The sequence below is a fragment of the Mobula hypostoma genome, chromosome 13, assembly GCF_963921235.1.
Source record: "Mobula hypostoma chromosome 13, sMobHyp1.1, whole genome shotgun sequence".
Lineage (NCBI taxonomy): Eukaryota > Metazoa > Chordata > Chondrichthyes > Myliobatiformes > Myliobatidae > Mobula > Mobula hypostoma.
In genome coordinates this window covers 8134790-8160531 of record NC_086109.1, presented here as the reverse complement: position 1 = coordinate 8160531, position 25742 = coordinate 8134790, and the positions used below count along the sequence as shown (strand labels likewise).

Below are 25742 nucleotides of genomic sequence, written 5' to 3'. Positions count from 1 at the left end.
TTGAACTTTGAAAAGGTCAGAACAACATCATGGGCAGATAGGACAGTATTGTAATTTTTACTTACTTAAGAGAGATACAGTTTGGAACAGGCCCTTCCTGTCAGCATCATCATCATCATCATCATCAGGTGCCATGCCCAGTTTGAGCTTTGACTGCCATGGCCCACACACTCCTGTTTCGGGTCAAGTGGATCAATTCATTGGTATTCATTTCCAGTTCTCTGGCTGCTGTCTCCATCATCATTTGTCTTTGTCTTCCTCTTGCTCTCTTCCCTTCAATCTTTCCCATAATTACCGTGCATTCTAACTCCTCTTTCCTAATCACATGGCCAATGAAGTTACATTGCCTTTTCATGATCTCATACATTATTTCTCTTTTTGTGTTTGCTCTGTTCATGACATCCTCATTAGATATTCGTTTCATCCATGATATTCTTTGCATCTTTCTCAAAAACCACATCTCTGCTGCTTCAATAACTGGATAAATGTAACATTTCAGTACTCTGAGGCGGGTTGTCATGCCTAGTTTAGTATTGGTCAGTATACTCTTCGTTCTCGTAAAGGTTTCTTTTGCCATCCCTATTCTTCTTTTGATGCCCATGTTGCATCTGCCACCTGATGTCATCCAGCTTCCTAAGTAGCAAAAGTTCTGTACTTGTTTTGTCTTCCCTGTTTATTCTCAGCCTGCAGATAGGATTCTCCTTCTTTTTGGATATCACCATACATTCTGTCGTTTTGCAACTGATAGATAGACCCATTTTTGCACTTTCTTAAACAACTATATCAATTAAGTTTTGTAGTTCTCCCTCCGCACTTCCAATTAACACAGTGTCATCCGCACATCTAAAATTCCTGCCAGCAACCCACCTATTTAGCCCTGGCCTAATCACAGGACAATTTACAATGACTAATTAACTTACTAACCAGTACATCTATGGAACTGGGAGGAAACTGGAGCACCCGGAGGAAACCCACGCAGTTCACAGTGAGAACGAATAAACTCCTTACCAATGGCGCCGGAATTGAACTCAAGTTGTAACTGTGTCGCGCTAACCACTATGCCAACGTGGTGCACTGTATATTTTATGTTCCACTTTGCCACCACCACCTCCCCCGCCTCACTGACGTGACCTACACCATTAGTGCAATCTGGCAGCACCACAAATCAGTGGTTCTATTTTCCTGTCTGTTCTCCACGGCTGCACTGAGAGTGTCCTGACAAGTTGTATCTCCATCTGGTGTGGGAGCAGCCGAGCATCGGCCCTGAAGTCTCTACAAAGGACTGTGAGAACAGCTGAGAAGATCATAGAGGTCTTCCTACCATCCATCAGGGATATTTATCAGGAGTGCTGTGTACACAAAGCCCTCAGGATTATCAAGGATCCCACCCATTCATCGAGCATCCTCTTTGACTTTCCACCATCAAGCAGGAGACTCTGGTGCATAAAGATGAGAACAGTCAGTCAGGATGGGAAACAGCTTCTTCCCTCAGTCCATTAGGCTTTTGAACTCCCTGCCATATCACAGTTAAAGTGTGACTGGACAATCGGCTCTGTATTTTACAATATTTAATTTATGCACTTTAGCTTGTTTACTTGTGTGTAATCCATCTGCAGATTTCATTCTTACTTTCATAAGTTACTGTGTGTTATTGACAATAAACTGGACTGGTCAAAGAACACTGAGGCTGTCTACAAGAAGGGTCAGAGCCGTCTCTACTTCCTGAGGAGACTGAGGTCCTTTAACATCTGCCGGACGATGCTGAGGATGTTCTACGAGTCTGTGGTGGCCAGTGCTATCATGTTTGCTGTTGTGTGCTGGGCAGCAGGCTGAGGGTAGCAGATACCAACAGAATCAACAGACTTATTCGTAAGGCCGGTGATGTTGTGGGGATGGAACTGGACTCTCTGATGGTGGTGTCTGAAAAGAGGATGCTGTCCGAGTTGCATGCCATCTTGGACAATGTCTCCCATCCACTACATAATGTACTGGGTGGGCACAGGAGTACATTCAGCCAGAGACTCATTCCACCGAGATGCAACACAGAGCGTCATAGGAAGTCATTCCTGCCTGTGGCCATCAAACTTTACAACTCCTCCCTTGGAGGGTCAGACACCCTGAGCCAATAGGCTGGTCCTGGACTTATTTCAAATTTACTGGCATAACTTACATATTACTATTTAACTATTTATGGTTCTACGACTATTTATTATTTATGGTGCAACTGTAACGAAAATCAATTTCCCCCTGGGATCAATAAAGTATGACTATGACTATGGTTATGTGTACTACAGTGCTTTACACCCTGGTTTGAAGGTTCACTGGTGAGCTCCTCCAGCATTTTGCGTGCGTGTGTTGCCCAAAGAAGGAAAGACAGAAAAAAAACATTAGAACCCTGAAACCTACCTCCCGCTTTCCACGCACAAGCGGCAGCAAAGCATCAACCCTCCCCCCCTCCACCCAGCGCCTGCCTCCCAGCAAGAAACCCACAGCAAAACTCCACAAAGAGAGACACGATCTGCGGTCCATCGAAAACTAGTCGACATGCCACAGGCACTCCCACTCGCTAACAAGGGACAGAATGGTGTTGTCCTCCATCCCACAAGCAACTCGCCATTACCATATACATGTATATCGTTAAATGACGATAAACTTGACTTGACTTTCTCCTCTTCATCCTTCTCCAGGAGATACAACACATCAAGGTATCCTTGCTCCTGGGCCCTAAAGCTCTGCCTCTCTCTGGCTCCTCATTAGAGGTGCTCCTTTAACACTGACTTTTGCGACGAAAGCACGAGTCATCTGCCCTAACGGCTCCTCATTACGTGTTTGCTGTCAAAGTCTGTTAAATAATACCAGCTGGGCCCCTTGGGACCTTTGACTACATTAAAAGGTTGTACACAAATGCAAGCTGTTGCAAATTACTCAGCACTTTATGCCCCAAATTAAGGGTTTATACTAAAGTAAATTAGAAAAATGCGATTAAAAATGCCTCATTAACTATCAAAATTTGCTTTTACTCTGTTGTATTCATCTGCTTTGTACTTATAACACATTATACACTCAGAACGGCTATTTTCAGTGTTATACCTTCAAAGGTTTTTAACGTTAAAAGTATGAAATAATTCCATCTCATCTTTATTATCCTTTATCCTAGTATTAACCCTAACCTGCTCAATATTCATAGAGATGTCAAACACTACTGCGCAGGCAGAAACTGAGCTGACGACCCCAAGCCTCCTAGACGGGCAGCCATGACAGAAGGGAGACAGTGACACGGTGCCACAACATCAACCCTTCACTCAATGTCATCAAAACGACGATCCACTTCAGCAAAGGAGGAGGGAAGGGGTAGTGCACCCAAGGCGCTGAGCCGAGAGGGCTGAAAGACTGCGTGGCATGCAAAATGAAGTTTTTCACTGCATTGCAGTAAATGTTTCAATGACAACCAATTTGCCAACCAGACCGATAAGACAAGAAGACATAAGAAAGGAATTAGACTATTTGGCTCATTGAGTACCAGACCAATAAGACAAGAAGACATAGGAACAGAAATTAGGCTACTTGGCCTATTGAATACCAGACCGATAAGACCAGAAGATATCAGAAAGGAGTTAGACTATTTGGCCAATCGAGCACCAGACCAAAAAGACCAGAAGACATAGGAAAGGACTTAGGCTATTTGGCCGATCGAGTCTGCTCCACCAATTGATAACATCTGATATTTTTTAAAACCCTCTCAACCTCATCATCCTGACTTCCCCCCGTAACCATTGACACCCTTACTAATCAAGATCCTATCAACCTCCGCTTTGGGTAGGATAGCAGTTAACATGGGTTCAATTCCGCCGCCACTGTCTACAAGGAGTTTGTACAGCTTCGATCTCACACACACACACACACACACCCTTATTTGGTTTAGTTTAGTGAATAAGACAGAGTTTAATGAAAATCCAGCAATTCCACTGCTACATTCCTAATATTACCTTTTAGTTCCTCAAGTAATTAATACAAGATTGGCACAGCATTGTGGGCTGTAGAGTCTGTATTGTGCTGTAATGTTGTATGTACTATTAACTTAGATTTCACAAATCTTACAAATACCACATACAACACTACAGGCCATTCAGCCCACTATGCTCTACTGACCCATTAACCTACTCTAAAATCAATCTAACCCTTCCGTCCCACATATCCTTGCATTATTCTTTCATCCATATGCCTATCTAAGTCTTTTAAATGCCCCAAAGAAGACATACCTTGCAGGGGTTCCCAACCTGTGGTCCATGGTTAATGGGTACGGGTCCATGGCATGAAAAAGTTGAGAACCCCTGCTATAAGGTGTTGGGAGGAAAGTATAGGGGGATGTCTGAAGTAGGTTTTAGAGTGGTGGGTGTTTGGAATGGACTGCCAAGGGTGGTGGTAGAGACAGACACATTAGGGACATTTCAGAGACTCTTAGACAGGCATATGGATGAAAGAAAATGGTAAGGGGTACATGGGAGAGAAGGGAGGGAGTGACTTTGGAGTAGGTTAAAGGGTTGGCACAACATCATGGGCCGAAGGGCCTGTTCTGTGCTGTACAGCCTGGAGACACAACTCACCATTTTAGAAGGAGCTGGTTGTGGATTACAGGAGGAATGGAGATGGGCTAACCCCTATTGACACCAATGGATCTGAGGTTGAGAGGGTAAACAGCTTCAAGTTCCTCTGCATCCACATCACTGAGGACCTCACGTGGTCTGTACACACCAGCTGTGTGGTGAAAAAGGCACAACAGCACCTCTTTCATCTCAGATGGTTGAGGAAGTTTGGTGTGGGCCCCCACATCCTAAGAACTTTCTACAGGGGCACAATTGAGAGCATCCTGACTGGCTGCAACACTGCCTGGTACGGGAACTGTACTTTCCTCAATCGCAGGACTTTGCAGAGAGTGGTGCGGATAGCCCAGCCCATCCCTAGTTGTGAACTTCCCATGATTCCGGACAGGTGTGTAAAAAGGACCCGTAGGATCACTGGGGACCCGGGTCACCCCAACCACGATCTATTCCAGCTGCTACCATCCAGGAAACAGTACTGCAGCATAAAAGCCAGGACCAACAGGCTTCTTCCACCAGGCCATCAGACTGACGAACTGATGCTGACTTGAGTGTACTCTGTATTACACTGACTGTCCTATTTATTATAAATTACTATGATTGTACATTTAGATGGAGACGTAACATAAAGATTTTTACTGCTCATGTACGTGAAGGATGTAAGAAATAAAGTCAATTCAAAAACTCAGGTTTCTGAATGGTCCATGAACCCAAGAACATTACCTATTTTTGCTTTTTTTTTGCAGTACTAAGTATATCTCTACTTCTTATTTTAATTTATAGTATATTTTATGCATTGCACTGTGCTGCTGCCACCACATGACACGTGTCAGTGATAATAAACCTGATTCTGATTCAGTTCCACGTTCCACCCGCCTCTGGCACAGCCCCTGCAGCGCGTTCCACGCACTCACCTCTCTGTGTAAAAAATAACCTACCTCTGGCGCCACCCCCCCCCCCCAAGTGTGCTGTTTAGAGCCATGATCTTTCCGAGACAGACAGAGCGCTGTGAACAACAGAGAGAGATGGGAGGAAGCCGTGTGGAAAAATACAAAAATGAAGACCTTTGAGAAATAAATAATGGCAGTATTTCTGCCCGAGGCACAAGTGCAGAGATACCACCACAACACGCCGGAGCACAGGTCCCAAGAGACCTGCTTATCTCAACTTTACCCAAGCACAGTGTACATAGCTTAAGCTTGGAGCAGAGCAGTGTTTTAAAAGTTAGTTTAAAACTTTAGATGGAAAATTTGCCACACACGTTGAGGAGCGTGCCCGATAAGAAGATCGCTTAATGCCATTTCCAGTACAGAGTAAAGAGCAAAATAATTGTTACTCTAGATCCAATACAGCACAAAAAAATACATAATACGACAGAGAACACAATAATAAAAAGGCAGAATAAATATATATACATAAGATTGTATGTACATAAAAGTGATGCTAGGTACAGGAGTATCTGTACTCCAGATGACTGACCGGAAATGAAAGCCATCTTCCCCTTTCCTTTCCAGTCCTGAAGAAGGATCCCGGTCCAAAACATCAACTATGTATTCATTTCTATAGGTGCTGCCTGACCTGCTGAGTTCCTCCAGCATTTTGTGCGTGTTGCTTAGGAAACGATAAAGTAGTGGTAGGGACGGGGATGTGGTGGGATAGATTTGTAGGTGGAGGTGTTGATCAGCCTTGCTGCTTGGGGAAAGTAACTGTTTTGGAGTCTGGAGGTCCCTGGCGTGGATGCTCATTGCCTCCTCCCTGATGGGAATGGGAGGAGCAATCCATGAGCAGGGTGGGTGATATTGAGACTTATATCAGAGTCAAGTATTCTTGAGAACGTTTCAAATGATGAGAGAACTGCTTCTCCTTAAGTCAGAGTATACTAAGTTAAAGGGAAAGATTGAATAGGTTAGGATGTTACCTGTTGTGAAGCAGACCTTTGGATTCTTCCACTGGCTCAATCACTACGTGACTTTATTTAATTATTTGTTTAGAGACACAGTATGTTACACGCCCTCCAGCCCAATGAGCCCACGCCACCATACTACACCCATGTGACTAATTAACCTTTGCGTCTTTGGAATGTGAAAGGAAACCGGAGCACCCGGAGGAAACCCACGCAGTCACGAGAAGTACGTGCAAACTCCTTACAGACAGCGGCGGGAATAAACTCGTATCACTGGTGCTGTAACAGCGAATGCTACGCCGTAAGTTCAACCCCAATCAACTCACCACCTCTAAATTATCAGCCCAAAGGAAAGACTCCAATAAGACTGAAAGAGTGCAGGGAAGATTTATAAGGACATTGCCAGTGTTATATTTGGTAACTTCAAAACATCAAACTAATTCAAAGGAAGACACGGGAGTCCGAAATGTGAGTCTACTTCGTGTTTACCTTAAGCGAGGTGCGCACGTATCACAAGGTAGCATGATGATGTATGCAACTAACATATTTTTACATATAACTCACAATTAATTATTTAAATGAACAAGAATGTTTAATCAAATATATACACACAAGCTTACTGAAATATTACTTTAATATTAAATACACCAACAGCCAAAACTTGAGGACCAGAGTTATAGGGAAAAGTTGAGTAGGTTAGGACTTTATTTCCTGGAGTGTAGGAGAGTGACGGGAGATTTGATAGAGGCATACAAAATTATGAGGGGCATAGATAGACTAAATGCAACCAGGCTTTTTCCACCGAGGCAGAATTAGAGGTCATAGGTTTAGGGTGAAAGGTGAGGTACTTAAGGTGAACCTGAGGGGAAATTTCTTCACTCAGCGGGTGGTGCGAGTGTGGAACGAGAGGCCAGCACAAGTGGTGGATGATTTGCTTGCAACATTTAAGTTTGGATGGGTACATGGATGGGAGGGGTATGGAGTTGCTTGTTGATGAGACAAGACCGAATAACAGTTCAGTGTGTTCTAGATGGGCTGAAGAGCCTATTTTGGTGCTGTAGTGCTCTATGACTCTATAAACCAGGGGTTCCCAAACTTATTTATGCCATGGACCAATACCATTAAGCAATGGGTCTGTAGACACCCTGCTATAAACTATTGAGAATGATTTCATTCAAAGTTGAAGTCCAGCAAACTGACCCTTCAGGAATAATTAAACTTTTAACGAAAGCAGGAAAATTCAAATCCCTAACAGCAGAACAAGCACTTGGCCTTTTAACCCACTCTCTGCAGCTTCTCACTGACCCTAATCTCCTTCCCCACCAACGTCACCATTTCTTCAAGGACCATCCTGTTTGCCAGTTCTCCACAGATGCTGACGGATTTGTTGCACATTATCAGAATTTTTATCACAGAAAATGTAATGAGCATTAAAGCTGATTTACTCAATTCCTCGATAAGCAATCCTTTCTGTATTTAGGATTATATATCTGCTCATTACATTAATAACAAAACAATTCAACACTTCACGTAATACTTTCATTTTCACTCTTGCTAGCTGAATGGTTTACTCTGCCAAGGTCAGTTTGCTATTCTCCCTACAGCCCTTGTTCACATCTGTTCAGGCTGAGAGAAGATAACAGTTTGATTTATTGACTTTTTGTTTTACACAGTGCAGACATCACTGACATTTACTGTCCTAAATGCCTTGGCGAAGGTGCTGGTGAGCAGCCTCCTGGAACGATAGTGATCCTTCTGAAGGTCCTACCACAGCGCTGGTGGAGAGGGAGCTCCTTGACTTAGATCCAATGAAGGTGAGGGATCCAAGGAGTTTACAGGAGCCTTAGGTCCCACATCATCAGGTTCAGGAACAGTTATTACCCTTCTGTAATCAAGTTCCTGAACCAGCGTGGATAACTTTAGTCAATTCAACTCTGAACTGATTCTCCAACCTACAGACTCACTTTCAAGAACTCTATGACTCATATTCTTTCTATCTTTCTCCCTTTCTATTTTTCTAGCTATCTTTCTATCTATCTATTTTCGTATTTGCACAGTCTGTCCTCTTTTGCACACTGGCTGTTTGTCAGTCTCTGTGTGTAGTTGTCCATTGATTCTACTGTATTTTTTTTTATCCACTGTGAATGCCTGCAAGAAAATGAATCTCTAGGTAGTACTGTATATGCTGACATACACGTGCTTTGATATAAATTTACTTGGAACTTTGTACATTTCCAAGTCAGAAGGGAATTCGCAGGGGGTGGTAATGCCATGGATCAGCTGTTTGTGATATTCTTTGGTGGAAGGCACCAGGAGAGTGGGAGGTGTTGGGAGTAACCTGGGTGAACAAGCGTTGTGCAATTGGCTGATGAAAGCACAGCAGTGTACATCTAAAGGTAGGCAGTCTTAAATTCCTGTGTGTCAACGTCTCAGAAGTTCTCCCCTGAGCCCAACACATTGATGCAACAACGAAGATGGCACAACAGCTGCTATATCTCATGAGTAGTTTGAAGAGATTTGCTACGTCACCAAAATCACGAGAAAGTGTCCTCGGATGTACCATGGAGAGCATTCTGACTGGCTGCATCAACTTCTGGTACAGAGGGACCAACGCACAGGCTGCAGAGGGTTAGAAAATCAGCCTGCTCCACCATGGGCACAAGCTTCCTCACCATCGAGGGCATCTTAAATAGGTGATGCCTCAAGAAGGTGGCATCTATCATTAAAGACTCTCACCATCCAGGACATGCCACCTTCTCATTACTACTATCAGAGAGGAGCTACAGAAGCCAAAAGACCCACACTCAATGTTTTAGGAACAGCTTCTTCCCCTCTGCCATCAGATTCCTGAATGGACAATGAACCCATGAACACTACAGGTGTCCCCCGCTTTTCGAACGTTTGCTTTATGGAACCTCACTGTTACGAAAGATCTACATTAGTTCCCTGTTTTCGCTAACAGAAGGTGTTTTCACTGTTACGATAAAAGGCAGCACGAGGAAAAAGCAGCGCGGGAAAAAAAGCAGCGCGCGCCCTGTGCAGCCGATCCTCCCCTGGATTCGGAACTGCATTCTAGCCGGCATTGCTTAAACATGTGCCTATGAGCAGCTGTTAGCAAGATGAGCTCTAAGGTATTGGAAAAGCCTAAAAGAGCTCGTAAGGGTGTTACACTTAGTGTAAAACTGGACATAATTAAGCTTTTCGATCGTGGTGAATGAAGTAAGGACAAAGTTTGGCTTGTGGAAGTTGACGAAGATGATGTTGAAGAGGTTTGGCATCCCATGACCAAGAACTGATAGATGAAGAGCTGATGCAATTGGAAGAGGAAAGGATAACAATCGAAATCGAATGCAGTAGTGAACGGGCCGAAAGTGAAGTCGTCCAGGACCTGAACGTGAAGCAACTGCGTGAGATTTTCGCTGCAATGATAAAGTACGACTTTAATTTTGAAAGGATACGGAGGTTTAGGGCATATTTGCAAGATGGTTTGAGTGCTTACAAAGAACTGTATGGTAGAAAAATGCGCGAGGCTAGCAGTCAAGCAAGCCTTTAGCAGACGACAAACCTCGACCTTCGCCATCGAGGCAGGCAGACATAGAAGAAGATGACCTGTCTGCCCTGATCGACAATGAGATGAAACCCCAGTGTCACACCACCCAACCCCTGGGCCGCGGACAGATACCGATTTGCGGAAAATGCAGCGGTAGCTGGGACGCACCCAGCACATCTTTAAGAAAAAAGCCGAAATAAACAAGTTAATTAATTAGGTCCCACCCGGCACATAAATGTCGGCCCAGATCAGAGGCAATTGCCGATTGCGTCGCCTCTGATCTGGGCCGACATTTACGTGCCAGGCGGCACCTAATTAATTAGCTTGTTTATTTTGGCTTTTTTCTTAAAGATGTGCTGGGTGCATCCCGGCTACCACTGCATTCTTCGCGGATCGGTATCAGTCGGCAGCCCGGAGGGTGGGGGCCACTGCATCACCCCAACCTCCGACGACTCAGCCTACACACCATCATCAGCGTGCTCGATATCTTCCCGATTCCCGTAAGTGTTACTACACTGTACATACATTATTTCTACTTTATATAGGCTGTTTATTTATCATATCATTCCTGCTTTTACTATATGTTACAGTTATTTTAGGTTTTATGTGTTATTTGGCATGATTTGGTAGGTTATTTTCGGGTCTGCGAACGCTCACAAATTTTCCCCATATAAATAAATGGTAATTGCTTCTTCGCTTTACGACCTTCCGGCTTACAAACCCTTTCATAGGAACACTCTACCTTCGGATGGCGGGGGAAACCTGTACCACACTATTTTACTCTTTTTTATATAAATCTTAATATAATTTGTAGTATATTTTATGCGCTGCACTGCACTGCTGCCACAAGACAACAAATTTCACGAGATATGACAGAGATAATAAACCAGATTCGGAACTACCTGGACAGCTGAACAATTACATAGAACGGTACTGCACAGGAGTAGGTTCCTTGGCTCAAAATTGTATGCCAAATTAGTTCTGCTTATGACCCCTATTTAATCTAATCCTTTTGGATAATTATTCCATTATATGGCAAACTTGAACAAAGCTTAACTTCAGCAAGTTTAAATGTGGCGTTGGAGCTGTGATTAGCCATACGTTCATAAGGGTAAAGCAAGTAGCGTGGGGGCCAAGCACAAAGCCTTTTGGTACCCCTGTGCTGATGGAGATTGTGGAGGAGATGTTGCTGCCAATCTGAACTGACAGGAGTCTGAAAGTGAGGAAATCGAGAATCCAGTTGTACAAGGAGAGATTGAAACCAAGGTCATGAAGCTTATTAATTAGTTTTGAGGGGATGATAGTATTGAATGCTGAGCTGTAGTCGATAAAGAGCATCCTGATGTATGCATCCTTACCGTCCAGATGTTCCAGGGTTGAGTAAAGAGCCAATGAGATGGCATCTGCTGTGGACCTGTTGCAAACTGGAGAGGATTCAAATCACTTCTCAGGCAGTTTCATCATCAACCTCTCAAAATATTTCATCACTGTGGATATAAGTGCTAGTGGGGGGTAGTCACTGAGGCATTCATCTTAGGCATCAGCATAACTGAAGCCTGCTTGAAGCAGTTGAGGACCTCAGACTGCCGAAGCGAGAAGTTAAAGAGTTCAGTGAACACTCCAGCCAGTTGATCAGCACAGGTCATTAGTGCTTGGTCAGGTACCCCATCTGGGCCGTGTGCTTTCCATGGGTTCACCCTCCTGAAGAATTATTGCACGTCATCCTCAGAGACTGAAATCACAGGATCATTGGGGGCCGTGGGAGTTTTCCTCCATGTTCTGACGGTCAAAGTGAGCATAGAAGGCATTGAACTCATCTGGAACCATAGCCCTGTTGTCACCTGTGTTGCTTGATTTCACTTTGTAGGAGGTGACGGCATTCAAGCCCTGACGTAGCTGTTGAACATCCTTCATTGATTCAAGTTTAGTCTGAAATTGCCACTTTGCCCACAAGGTGGTTTTTCCAGAGATTGCACCTGGACCTCTTGTAACTCTCTTGATCACCAGACTTAATCTGGTCCTCAACAGATTATGGATCTCACGGTTCATCCTAAATTTCTGGTTGGGGAAGTCTCTGAATGATTTTGTTGGGACACGGTCGTCTACAACTGTTCTGAAAAATCCACGACAACCACAGTGTATTCATTCAGATCCACAGATGAGTCCCTGAACACAGCCCAGTTCACCGCCTCAAAGCAATCCCATAGCCATTCCTCTGCCTCCCATGACCACCCCTTTGTGTCCTTATCTCTGAAGCTTTGCTCCTTAGCCTCTGCCTGTAACCAGGCAGAAGAACAGGCAAGTAATCAGATTTACCAAAATGTGGTCTGGGCACGGAACGGTAGGCATTCCTTATTGTAGTTTGGCAGTGGCCTAGTGTGTTGGAACCTCATGTCATGGTTCCTTGTTCATTCAAGTTCTTTGGGAATAGTTTGTTCAAACCAGCTCTAGGGCAACCCTCACCATCAACGTACTGACCAGACTAAAGTTAGACAAGATTGTAACAAAGCAGCACAAATAACATGGGAGACTTTAATCATCATAACAATGGATGCCTCAAAAAGGCGGCATCCATTGTTAAGGACCCCAGCAACCAGGACACGTCCCCTTCTTGTTGCTACCATCAAGGATGAGGCACAGAAGCCTGAAGACACACACACTCAACGTTTTAGGAACAGTTTAACCCAACCCTCCTCCACCATCAGATTTCGGAATGGGCCATGAATATACTATCTCACTATTTCTTTTCTTTTTTCGCCTCTTTTTGCACTACTTAACTTAAATATAAATATTTATATATATATATACACACACACACACACACACACACACACTTACTGTAATTTGCAGTTTTTTTATTATTATGTATTGCCATGTACTGCTGCCACAAAACAACTAATTTCACAACGTTTGCCAGTGATAATAAACCAGATTGTGATTTAAATCAAATTGGCAAAAATTGTTTATGGCTGAATTAACAAAATATCCATTGGATTATTTCTTGTAACAGTATATTGTGAAACCAACTGGGAAACAGGATAATTTAGATCTGGTTTGCATAATGAGGCCAGGTTAATTACAGATGTTTGACAAAGGGATCCACAGAAGAAGGGCCTTATCAATGCAACAGAATTTTGTATGCTGTTTGACAGGTGTAATTCAGTGAAAACCAATAGCTTTAAACTCAAGACAATTACATAGATATTGGCAAACGAGATGGGAAAATGGCATTAAAATACTGTGATCAAATAAACATTGAAATTTCCAATTTCCACCCAATTTCCAATGTCCACCCAAAGAGAAATGGAACATTGGCAGAAAATGTGATCTATCCCTTAATTAAGATAGAACTAGATTAAAAGAAGTATCTTATACCATCGCCAAGAATAGAGGATTGGTTGGGTTTACAGAAACACAAGGCCGAAAAATTGAGCAATTCGCAAAATACCGGAGGAACTCAGCAGGTCAAGCAACATCTATGGAAATGAATTAACCATCTATGTTTCGGGCTGAGACCCTTCATCTGGGAGGTCGTAATGAAGAATTGTGCCCTGAAACATCCACAGTTTCCTGACGATGTGCCTCGGCCCGAAATATCGGGGTTGTTTATCCATTTCCACAGATGATCCCTGACCTGCTGAGTTCGTCCAGAATTTTATGTGTGCATTGCTCTGGGTTTCCAGCATCTGCAGAGTGTCTTGTGTTTACGAATTGCCAAAAAATTGATTAAGGTAAAAGATAAAGTGAAAATAATTTAGGAAAGATATGTATACAAGAGAAAAGTTGCATAGACACAGACACATTCTTCCTACCTTCTATTGGAGAAGATTTTAACCTTCTGCAGATGTCCTGGACATCACCATAAGTTTCATGTATTTTATTTACTGCTTCTCCGGATCGCAGTTCCATAAGGGATCGCAGTTCTGCAACCGTGCAGCCAAATTCACCCTCATGGTTGCCCTCGGCAACAGAGTTGCCGGGGTGGTGGCCTGCAGCATTATTAGTCATTTTTGTCCTCAGAAATTAAAACTCACACAAGCTGAAGATTGGAAATACCCAAGGCCAGGTACCGCCGTCTTACCAACCACTCCAAGCAAAGTTTGCAGATTTCAGATTGGCTTCTGGGTTTCTGGGCAGCAACAGAAACATCAGCAGAGTCCAACTTCCCCGGCTGTAGATGTCGTAGGAGTGTCCATAATACGGCAGTAGCAGACTAGCAATGACCAACGGGTCTCGAGTCCTTCATGTCTTCCTGTAGAGAAACCTCTGAGGAACGCCTGTAAGGAAGAGTGTGGCATGTTAATCAGGTTGACAGTTCACTGTTCTAAGGCAAAATAAGGTTCAAGAATTAAGTACTTCAAACATGAGAAAAGCTGCAGAGAGTTGTGGTTTTAGCCAGTTCTGTTATGGGCACTAGCATCGAGAGTACGTTCAAAAGGTGATGTCTCAAAAAGGAGGCATCCATCATTAAGAACCCCCATCGCCCAGGACAACAAATTTCACCACACAGTGTATGTCAGTGATATTAAACCTGATTCTGATTCTGAAACAGGAGCAGAATTCGAACACGTGATTCTTGGGGTGAACGTGTGATGCTGTCGCTGGAAAGCACCTTCCATCGTCAGGGACCCCCACCACCCAGGTCATGCTCTCTTTTCACTGCTGCCGTCATGAAGAAGGTACGGGAGCCTCAGGACTCACATCACCAGGTTCAGGAACACTTACTATACCTCAACCATCAGGCTCTCGAACCAAAGGTGATAACTTCACTTGCTCCATCACTGAAATGTTCCCACAACCTATGGGCTCACTTCCAAGGGCTCTTCAAATCACGTTCTCAATATTTTTTGCTTGTGTATTTATTAATACTGTTTCTTTCTAATTGCACTTGCAGTTTGTTGTCTTCTGCAAACTGGCTGAACACCTGAGCTGGGCGACCTTTCATTGATTCTGTATTGGTTATTATGCTATAGATCTATTACGTCCACAATCTCAGGGTCATAAATGGTGACATATATGTACTTTGATAATAAATTTACTCTGAACTTTGGAGCCAGCTCTACTCTCCAAGATCAGGGCTTCAAATTTGACCTTGATCTCAACTCTTCTTTCCCGCCCAGTTCACCCAATCCTCAATTCCTCTTTAATGCAAATATCTCTTTTTCTCATTGGAGAAGGATGAGCGGAGACGTGATGGAGGTGTACAAGATGATAAGGAGGATAGATCAAGTGGATAGCCAGAGACTCTTTCTAAGAACAGAAAAGAACAGAAATGGCTAATACTGGGGGGGGGGGGGGTATAATTTTAAGGCAGGGGTTTCCAACCTGGGGTCCATGACCCCTTGCTTAATGGCTTTGGTGCGTAGCATGAAAAAGATTGGGAATCCCTGTTTTAAGGTGACTGGGGGAAAGTGTGGGGGGGGGGGGATGCAGGCAGAGGTAAGTTCTTTATACAGTGAATGGTGGATGTGTGGATTACCCTGCCAGGGTTGGCAGTAGAGGCAGATACACAAGGAACATTTAAGAAACTCTTAAAGATAGGCAGATGGAAGACAGAAAAATGGACAGCTATGCAAGAGGTAAGTGCTAGATCAATCTTGGAGTAGGCTGTAAGGTCAGCACAATGTGTTCTATGCTCCCTCAACGTTGACTATATTCACTGATCACCTCTCTAGCTCTATTGGGAATTGACTTCCAAAGATTTTAAAAGTTTGGAAGAAATTCCTTTTTACTTGCACCTTAAATAGGAAACACCTAACTCTGAAAATATGCCCCAAGTTCCAGAAACCCCCCACCCCCGCCCTTCACATATAGGTGTTTCCTATTTAAGGTGCAAGTAAAAAGGAATTTCTTCCAAATTTTTAATTACCCAGGGGAAAAACCAGTTCAATAATTCCATGAAAATAAATATCTGAGGAATTAAAAATATGCTGAAAAACAGTTTAATTGGATGGCAGCTACTCAATGAACTGTAATCATAGTTTGTTGACCAGTTAGGTAGATGTGGATTGAGTGGACTGTCCGAATTCATGAGTGCAACAAAACGATGTTGGACCAAGGAATTATCTGGTCAGAAGTTTAAAATGAGGAACTGAGTTTACTGCATCTGGTAACCTGTTGGTGGCAATCAGAAATAGAATATCTGTGGAAGACCATCAAGCGGTTCATTTCCCGAGGATGGGAAGTAAGCCCTTTTTTCTAGGTTTATCACTGGGAAAAAAATGTAATACCTGCCAAGCAGCTGTCAGTTGAGGCAATGCTACTACCTAGAAAGGGACTTTCAGTGAGAAAGAAATATTTGATAATGCACAGCAGTCAGAAACACCAACTCCTCATATACCTGTCTAGTAGTCTCTTAAATTTCACTAGTGTATCTACCTCCACCACTGACTCAGGCAGTGCATTCCACGCACCAACTACTCTCTGAGTAAAAAAACCTTCCTCTAATGTCCCCCCTGAACTTCCCACCCTTTACCTTAAAGCCATGTCCTCTTGTACTGAGCAGTGGTGCCCTGGGGAAGAGGCGCTGGCTGTCCACTCTATCTATTCCTCTTAATATCTTGTATACCTCTATCATGCCTCTATCATTGTGGACTTCAAAAAGGGTAAGATGAGGAAACACACACCAGTCCTCATAGAGGGATCAGAAGTGGAAAGAATGAGCAATTTCAAGTTCCTGCGTGTCAAGATCTCTGAGGATCTAACCTGGGCGCAACATATTGATGCAGTTACAAAGAAAGCACGGCAGTGGCTATATTTCATTAGGAGTTTGAGGAGATTTAGTATGTCACCAAAGATGCTTGTAAGTTTCTACAGATGTACCATAGAGCATTCTAATTGACTGCATCATCATCTAGTATGGGGAGCGGGCACTACACAGTATCGAAATAAGCTGCAGTGAGTTGTAAACTCTGCCAGCTCCTTCACGGGCACTAGCCTCCCCAGCACCAGGACATCTTCAACAAGTGGTGCCTCAGAAAGGCAGCATCCATCATTCGGGACCCCCATCACCCAGGACATGCCCTCTTCTCACTGCTACCATCAGGGAGGAGGTACATGAGCCTGAAGACACACCCTCAATGATTCAGAAACAGCTTCCTAGTCTCTGCCAATCTATTGCTACCCCATAACAACAAATTTCACGACATATGTTGGTGATATTACACCTGATTCGGATTGATTGTTGTGTCTTGCGATAAGACTCAAAAAAAAGCCGGTATCATCATTAGGGACCCCCACCACTGGGACATTACCACGTTCTCATTACTACCATCAGGGAGGAAATACAGGAGCTTGAAATCTCTCACTCAACAACTTAGCAATAACTTCTTCCCCTCCGCAATCAGATTTGGATAGATACATGGATGGGAGGGTTACGGAGACCGGGTGGAGGTCGATTAATGGTTCATCATGAACGAGACAGGCTGGAGGCCCTACTTCTGTGCTGTAGTGTTCTATGAGTAGAATTTTTTGCACAATTTATCTTCGTTTGCACAGCGGTTTGTTAGTTTTTTTATTTATATACAGTTTTTCAAATTTTATTATATTTCTTTATTTTCCTGTAAATGCCTACAAGAAGCTGAATCTCAGGGTAGTATACGTTGACAAGTAGGTACTTCAATAACAAATTGTTTACCCTGACTTCCCACACTGTAGGCAGCAAGCAAATCAAGTTTCGCTTTCGTAGGATCAACTTCCTTCATACCAAGCAAGTTTTAATCCAGAATTGGAACATCTACTAAATCCCAGAACGGAAAACTCAGAGCTATATATACACGCACATCACCAGAACAAAAACACAGAGTAGCTGAACCTGAACACTCAGGAGTTCAGGCGGCTAAATAATTGATGCGCTCGCTGCTTACCACTTTATTCCTGCACACAGGCGGCTGCTCCTCGAACCATCTGGACAAGACTAATCTTCTGTCACTGCCAAAACTCGCCTTTTCTCAGCATCTCCTCAGAGGCGCAAACTAGAAACTGCTGGCACATCAAAAAAAAAACTCACTGATGCAAGACGCGGCTTTCTACACTGAAGTACAGTGGAGGGCATGCAAAGGTACAGTCCTGTGCAAGGGTCTCAGGATCCAAGACTTTTGCACAGTACTGTAGTAACTTTATGCATTGCACAGTACTGCTGCTGCAAAAAGAACTAATCTCATTGAGAGCGATGATAAACCTAACTCTGATATGGGTCTCCATTGTGGACTGAGAGTGGGAAGGGGGCAGGGAGAAGGGGATCATGGTTGGGAAAAGGGGAAGGAGCAGGAAGCACTAGAGAGACATACTGTAATGAAAGGTGTGTCTGTACCTGTGCCATCCCCCTGCCCCTGGCACTCCTTCTCTGCCATCTGTCCCACACCCCTCCCGCAACACTCCACCACCCTTTGCTCCTGCCAGATTTACAAACTCGCCCTTCGTTCTACGTTGACAAGTACAGTACTGTGCAAGTCTTAGGCACCCTGTGGGTGTGTGTGTGTGTGTGTGTGTGTGTGTGTGTGTGTGTGCGCGCGTGTGGGTGTGCGCGCGTGTGGGTGTGGCATATGTGTGTGAGTGGTATGTGTGTGTGTATATACGCGCGCCTAAGACTTTTGCACAGAACTGTCATTATTCTTGCATTCTTTGATTCCAGTTTCATCGGTATGTGGAATAAGGAAGTCAATAAGATCCATGATCTCCATGCCAACCAAGTAACAGACCAATTGCAAAGAAGCAGAGTAAGCAGAGCCTTCAACTGCTTTCAAGACGGGAATAGACACTTGCTTTATAAGGGGCTGAGAAGTTAGTGGGAAACACAGGGTTGTGAAGGTTATAACTAGGTTAGTCATAATTGTACTGAATGATGGAAGAACCACATGGTGCACAAGTCTGGCACATTAACTTGGAGGTACAATGTAAAGCTTGTTTGCAGGAGCATCACAGGCATGTGGATAAAGACAAAGCAAAGGGTACAAATTCCACATCCAACTAGATGGACTGAAGGGCCTGTCTCTATTCTATAGTGTGTGGCACGTGGCCAAGTGGTTAGTGCGTTGGGCTCATGATCTGAAGGTCGTGGGTTCGAGTCTCGGCCAAGACAGCGTGTTGTGCCTTTGAGCAAGGCACTTAACTATACACTGCTCCAATCCACCCAGCTGAAAAATGGGTACCGGCAAATGCTGGGGGTTAACCTCGCGGTAGACTGGCATCCTATCCGGCGGGGAGGGGGAAGTCTCGTACTCTCAGTCGCTTCACGCCACAGAAACCGGCACAAGCACTGGCCTGATGGGCCACAAGGCTCGGGACAGACTTTAACTTTAACTGTTCTATAGTGCTCCATGATTCTTGAAATTACATCAGAGTGAGAAGAAAAAAAGGTTGTGCAAATTCAAAGATTCGAAGTACAGTTATTATCCAAGTATGTATGCAGTATGCAACCCTGAGATTTGTCTCCCCACAGACAGCCACGAAACAATGAAAACTATGGAATCTGTTGAAAGTTAAATATCAAACACCCCTTGCCCCCATAACGCACAAAACAAAAGATTGCAAACAGCAAAAAAAAGAGCAGGAAAACAGAGGGTAAAACATCAACCCATAAAAGTCATCTCGAGAGTCCAGGCATATTCAGAAACCAGAAACACATCATTATGTGAACTACAGAGTCAATCCTCAAACTGCATCGATTAAGCCTTGCCCAAGATCCAGGACTCCTATCAAGTCATCAATGCAAATGAGTGAAATCCTTGGTGATGCAGGAGACATTGTGTTCCATTGCTGAGACAGGGTTAGGATTGTGGAGGTTGGTTCAAGAACCTGCTGGTTAGAATACAGATGAGGCCATTCAGCCCACGATGTTGTGCTGGCATTTTAACCTACTCTAAGATCAGTCCAAACTTTCTCCCACATACACCTCCATTTTTCTTTCATCCACATGTCTAAGAGTCTATTAAATGTCCCCAGTGTATTTGCTATCACCACCTGTTGCAGCACATTCTACCACACCTACCGCCCTCTGTGCAAAGAACCTAACTACTTCTGACTTTCCTCCAATCACCCTCAAATTATTCCCCCCTCATACTAGCCCTTTCCGCCGTGGGAACACGCCTGGCTGTCCACGCGTTCTACGCCTCTTGTCATCTTGTACACCTCTTATTAAGTGGCTTCTCGCCCTCCTTCGCTCCAAAGAGAAAAGCCCCAGCTTGCTCAGCCTTTCCTCATGAGACAGGCAGCATCCTGGTAAATCTCCTCTGCACTCTCTTCATAACTTCCACATTCTTCCTATAAAGGGGCAACCGGAACTGAAAGCAATATCCCAAGTTAGTGAAATTCCATTTACCGTCATGTGCACAACTATGGCGAGGTACAGGTACAGTACAATGATTATTATATTATTTTGGAGAGGGGATCGTTGATTGCTGCTGCTCACACGTGGGGAGGGAGGGGAGCTGGGGGGGGGACTTCAGGGTTCTTGCGTTTAACTGTCGTTCATTCTTTGGGGCACTCCTCTGTTTTCGTGGATGTTTGCCAAGCAAAAGCATTTCAGGATATATCATGCATACATTTCTCTGACATTAAATTGGACCTTTGAATCTTTGAATTTAAAGTAGTCTCATAGATCAATAAGCAATCTCATTTACTGTGTTGCACTGGTCAGTGGAATTCTAGTGGTTAATTGTTGAATAGTGAAATTTTCAGATTAGATTAGATTACGAGGACATGCAGTCCTCTTTTATTGTCATTTAGTAATGCATGCATTAAGAAATGACACTGTTTTTCCAGAATGATATCACGGAAACACATGACAAACCAACTTAAAAATTAACAAAAACCACATAATTATAACATGTAGTTACAACAGTGCAAAGCAATACCATAATTTGATAAGAACAGACTATGGCACAGTAAAAGTCTCAAAGTCTCTTGGAAGTCCCATCATCTCACGCAGACGGTAAACCTCCAGCACTGCCAACTTGCTGATGCAGCATCCTGGAAGTATCCGACCACAGTCCAACTCCGCGCCTTCGACACCGAGCACCATCTCTGCCAAGCGCTTCGACCCCGGCCCCGGCAACAGGCGATACGCAAAGCCGAGGATTTGGGGCCTTCGTCTCAGGAGATTCTCAATCGCACAGTAACAGTGGCCGCGAAGCAGGCATTTCAGAAGTTACTCCAGGTGTTCCTCCGTGCTTCTCTGTGGCTCGTGGCCACGTGGTTAAGGCGTTCGTCTAGTGATCTGAAGGTCGCTAGTTTGAGCCTTGGCTGAGGCAGCGTGTGTGTCCTTGAGCAAGGCACTTAACCACACATTGCTCTGCGACGACACCGGTGCCAAGCTGTATGGGTCCTAATGCCCTTCCCTTGGACAACATCGGTGGCATGGAGAGGAGAGAGGAGACTTGCATCATGGGCAACTGCTGGTCTTCCATACAACCTTGCCCAGGCCTGCGCCCTGGAAACCTTCCAAGACGCAAATCCATGGTCCCACGAGACTCACGGATGCCTATAATGTTATAAAGGTTCATGTTTATTTATCATGAGCACATGGAAACATACAGTGAGATGCATCGTTTGCGTTAACAGCCAACACACCGAGGGCGTGCTGGAGGCAGCCCACAAGCGTGACCATGCTTCCAGTGCCCACAATGCTCGGCAGAACAACACAGAACACAACCATCAATGAAACAACAACAGCAAGACAAGCCCCAATTCCTCCCTCCCACCCTCTCACATACACAGTCTTCTAAGCCCAAGACAGTCCGCCCTCTTCCGTCTCGAGCCTTGGACAAGCAGGCACTGGGCCTTCAGCTACCCCAGCGGGCCCACATCTGGATTTTCACTTTCTCCAACTGCTTTTCCACATACTCTCCGCCCACCGTGTGAAGTCTTTAAAGGACCCCTTTAAATCTTTCACCTCTCACCTTTAACTTATGCTCTACCCTGCAAAATAGACTGAACATCCACCTTATCTGTGCGCTTCTGGATCTATGAAGTCATAAACACAAGAGACTCTGCCAGTGCTGGAAATCCAGATCCACACAGAAAATGCTGGAGGAACTCAGCAGGTCAGGCAGCATCCACTGAGAGGACGTGTCAGGCCGACACCCTTCATCAGCACTGCAAAGGAAGGGAGAAGAACCTAGAATAAGAAGGTGTGGGGAGGGAGGGAAGGGGAAGGTGTGGGGAGGGAGGGAAGGGGAAGGAGTACAAGCTGGCAGGTGACAGGTGAAACCAGGTAAAGGGGAAGGTGGACGGGAGAGAGAGGGGAATTAAGGGAGAAACTGCAAGGTGACAAGCTGAAGAGGTCCAGTCAACCATCAGCACCCTACACTCTGGGAAAAAAGGCCCCACCCTATCCAGACTCTCCTCAGAACTCAAGCCCTCCTGTCCCGGTATCATCCTCATGTATATTTTCCGTACCTTCTCCAGCCTAATGACATTCAAGGAAAAGACTACTACCACGCCTGGAGTCCTGAACTCAGAAATAATTACTTCCCCCAAGCTGGCGGGCCGATCAACATCTCCACCCACCAAAACCCACTGGCTCTACATCCACATCAGCCACTTCATCATTTCCTGTCAGAGACATCTCATGATCAGACACTCATGCACCAAGTGTCACTTTAAGTTCATGCAATCATCTGTTTATCAGCAAATCTTATGTATATACAGCCACACTCAATATTTTGTGTTTTTAATGCTTATTGTGTTTTTACTATATTAAAACACTGAGGAAGGACTCTTCTGCCCAAGTGCCTGCATCCCGGGTGTTCTGATGTCCGTACTGCTCCAGTCTGCAGATCCAGAACTGGCCTCTATAGTCGTTAAGGACCGTGCCGTCCCTCCTGAGCACTCTTCTTCCCTCCTGATCTTCGCAACGAAGCACCAGCTATCATCATCAAAACACTCCAAAATTTCTACAACTGTACCGTGGAGACAGGAGGAGGTTCAATATCACCAGCATGTCGTGAAATCTGAAATTTTGTGAAACTGGCTGCTCCACTGTCTGGTATTGGGGGGGGCGGGTCGAAATTAGCTGCAGAGAGTTGTAAACTCAGTCAGCTCCATCATGGGCACTGGTGTCCATAGTATCCAGGACATCTTCAAGGAGCGGAGCATCAGAAAGGCAGCGCCCATTATGAAGGACACCCATCACCCAGGACATCCCCTCCTCTCATTACTACCAGGAGGAGGTACAGAAGCCTGAAGGCACACACTCAATGATTCAGGAACAGCTTCTTCCCCTCTGCCATCCGAATCCTGAATGGACATTGAACCCATAAACACTACCTCCTTACTTTTTTTATTTCTGTTTTTGAACTACTTATTTAAATTAGCTATTTTACATATATATACATATACACACACACACACATATATATATATATATATACATACACATACATACATATCCACACACACACACACACACAGAGATACACTTACTGTGATTTACAGCTTTTAGTCCCTGCATTATCACGTAATGCATTGTACCGCTGCCGCAAAGTTAACAATCTTCACAACATATGCCAGTGATGTTAAACCTGGTTCTGATTCTTATTTTTATGCTGCACCCAATCCAGAGTAACAATCATTTCGGTCTCTTTCACACTCGAGCACTGAGGAATCGAATAAACGATCCCGAATCCTTCCTGTTGCTGGGTAATCAGAACTGCAATTATCCTTCAAGGGCACACATGAACAGAAGTTGGTTGGTCTAGCCAACAGGTGGTATTGGAATGGACACCACTGAGGCCAGCCAGAGCTCTCTCCTTTCCCCCTCGGACCACACGGCCAAATTGGCACGCTGACACACGAGTGCTGGGGAAGGTAGCTGCAAATGGTAATGCACACAGGGACCCAGGGTGAGTCACTCAGCAGAGGGTCTGGAAGCCGCCTGCGGCTGCAGTTTTACAGACACCTGTTTCTGCCGCTTATTATAACTCCAGTAACCCTCCCCGTGCAAGTTTTTAAAAAAATTCCCGAGTACCTCATTTCCATCGAGCCAGTTTCTACACAACCTGTGTACTAAAACCACACACACCCACACACGAAAGCAAATTCCAAATTAGCGAGATATTAACGCTAGATACCAATCTGCTGAACTTTGAACCCTCCTACAAACACCAATGGCCTTCTGTGTACAAACAATGGTAAACGAGAGAGAAAAATTAACTTGTTCCCTTTGAAACAAACCACATGACAGTTCCCAAATCTAAATGGTACTTTAAAAATTCACAAATGCAATTACATGTGGACAGGGATACAGGACGTGTACCAAGGTTTGCCACAGGACAAACACACACACGTTACTGGCGTGCATTACAACTTGACAAATACACTTCACAACTTTTCCTATGTTCACATAGACACAACAGTGCACTCATCCATTGAAAACAGCACATGTTACAACATGAAAAACACAGAAATCCCCGTCTAAGTGTCAGAAACACCAAGGAGCAGCAGCAGTTGGTATACCGTGACTGGCGGAAAGGGCATTTACTTTGCCCTAAATAGCATCGTCTCCAGTTGCACCATCACTCACGCAGACTCAGAGGCTTTGTCTGCCTGCCGCTAGCTCCAAACGAGGTCTGTTTACCAATGCATGGCAGGATGAGTCAGTCGTGTTGTGTGAAACATGAGCAGTCAGGATAACCCAGCAAGTATCCCCACACCAACTACCCTCCCCCCTCAACAATCCCACTCTGAAAGAAGAGTGCTCGTGCGTACAGTTTAAGCACACACCATTCCTTCAAAAAATACTTCACATTCTAGCAAGGCAGGAGCTGTTGGGAACCTTCCTCACCCAGTCACCGTTTTCTTTCATCTGCTGAAAACATACTAAACATTCACCTTTGTCCTCCCAGGGAAGCACATTAAGATAATGTTAGCACTCATTAACATGGATTATAGTGCGCCACCAACACCCTTCTCTACGGATCGTTCATTCACCTTGTCACGGTGGGGAGGTTTGTGGTTTCCTGAGATCCCAACAGCGATGCTTTAGCTCTGGGTAGGTTCAACCATGGTGGTAAGGTCAAAGGGGTGCGGGGGTCTACCAATCCAACCAGGACCTCAATGCTGGGGTTGGTGGAAGATGATGGCACATCACAGTGGCAGTGACGTCACAGGAAGGCTGCAGAATTGAAAAGTCCCCAGCCGTTTTGGATGCCATACCACCAGTCCCTGATCTTGAGCTGTCAAGGACCACACTAGCCAAATTCACTCACCAGTGTTCCTCCATTGAGGGAATAACCCCGTAGGAGGACATCGTACTTCTCGACTTGAGTGATCGCACTGCCGTTACCAACAACACCCCTCACAGATCAACCACACAAGGAATTAATGACTTTCATTCTCTTTGATCTGATACTAATTTAACTGTTTGATCACTGTGCCCAGTTGCAAGAGGAAAGGAAGAAATAAAAGAGGAGAAAATGAATTAACGTAACAGCTGAAATGCGAGTGAAGGCATCAATTTCATTTTTTTTTCTTTTTGCTCTCTTTTTGCACTACTTACTTAATTTAATTTTAATATATAGTGTTTTCTTATTGCAATTTATAGTTTATTATGTATTTCACTATATTGCTCCCACAAAACAAGTATCATGATAGATGCCAGTGATATTAAACCTGATTCTGAATTCTAAATTTAATATTTGTTCAGTCTCCCGAATACAATGAAATCCTCAAAGTCAATTATTCCAGTCAACCA

At 44.4% G+C, this 25742-nt stretch overlaps 1 protein-coding gene across 11 annotated transcripts in view; it reads right to left on the bottom strand.

The window, feature by feature from the left end:
• Positions 1-25742, bottom strand: part of LOC134355399 (plasma membrane calcium-transporting ATPase 1-like) — a 357414-nt gene that overhangs the window by 183788 nt on the left and 147884 nt on the right. For 6 of the 11 annotated variants that reach the window (XM_063065213.1, XM_063065220.1, XM_063065221.1 and 3 more), the window contains exon 2: positions 13864-14328. In XM_063065213.1, coding sequence (XP_062921283.1) covers positions 13864-14059 — 196 coding nt within the window. In that variant the 5' untranslated portion in view covers positions 14060-14328. Of the gene's footprint in view, positions 1-13863; positions 14329-23473; positions 23962-24017; positions 24125-24505; positions 24526-24772; positions 24833-25257; positions 25280-25742 lie in introns of those variants that run through there. The other 5 variants (XM_063065216.1, XM_063065215.1, XM_063065217.1 and 2 more) reach the window with 5 other exon arrangements.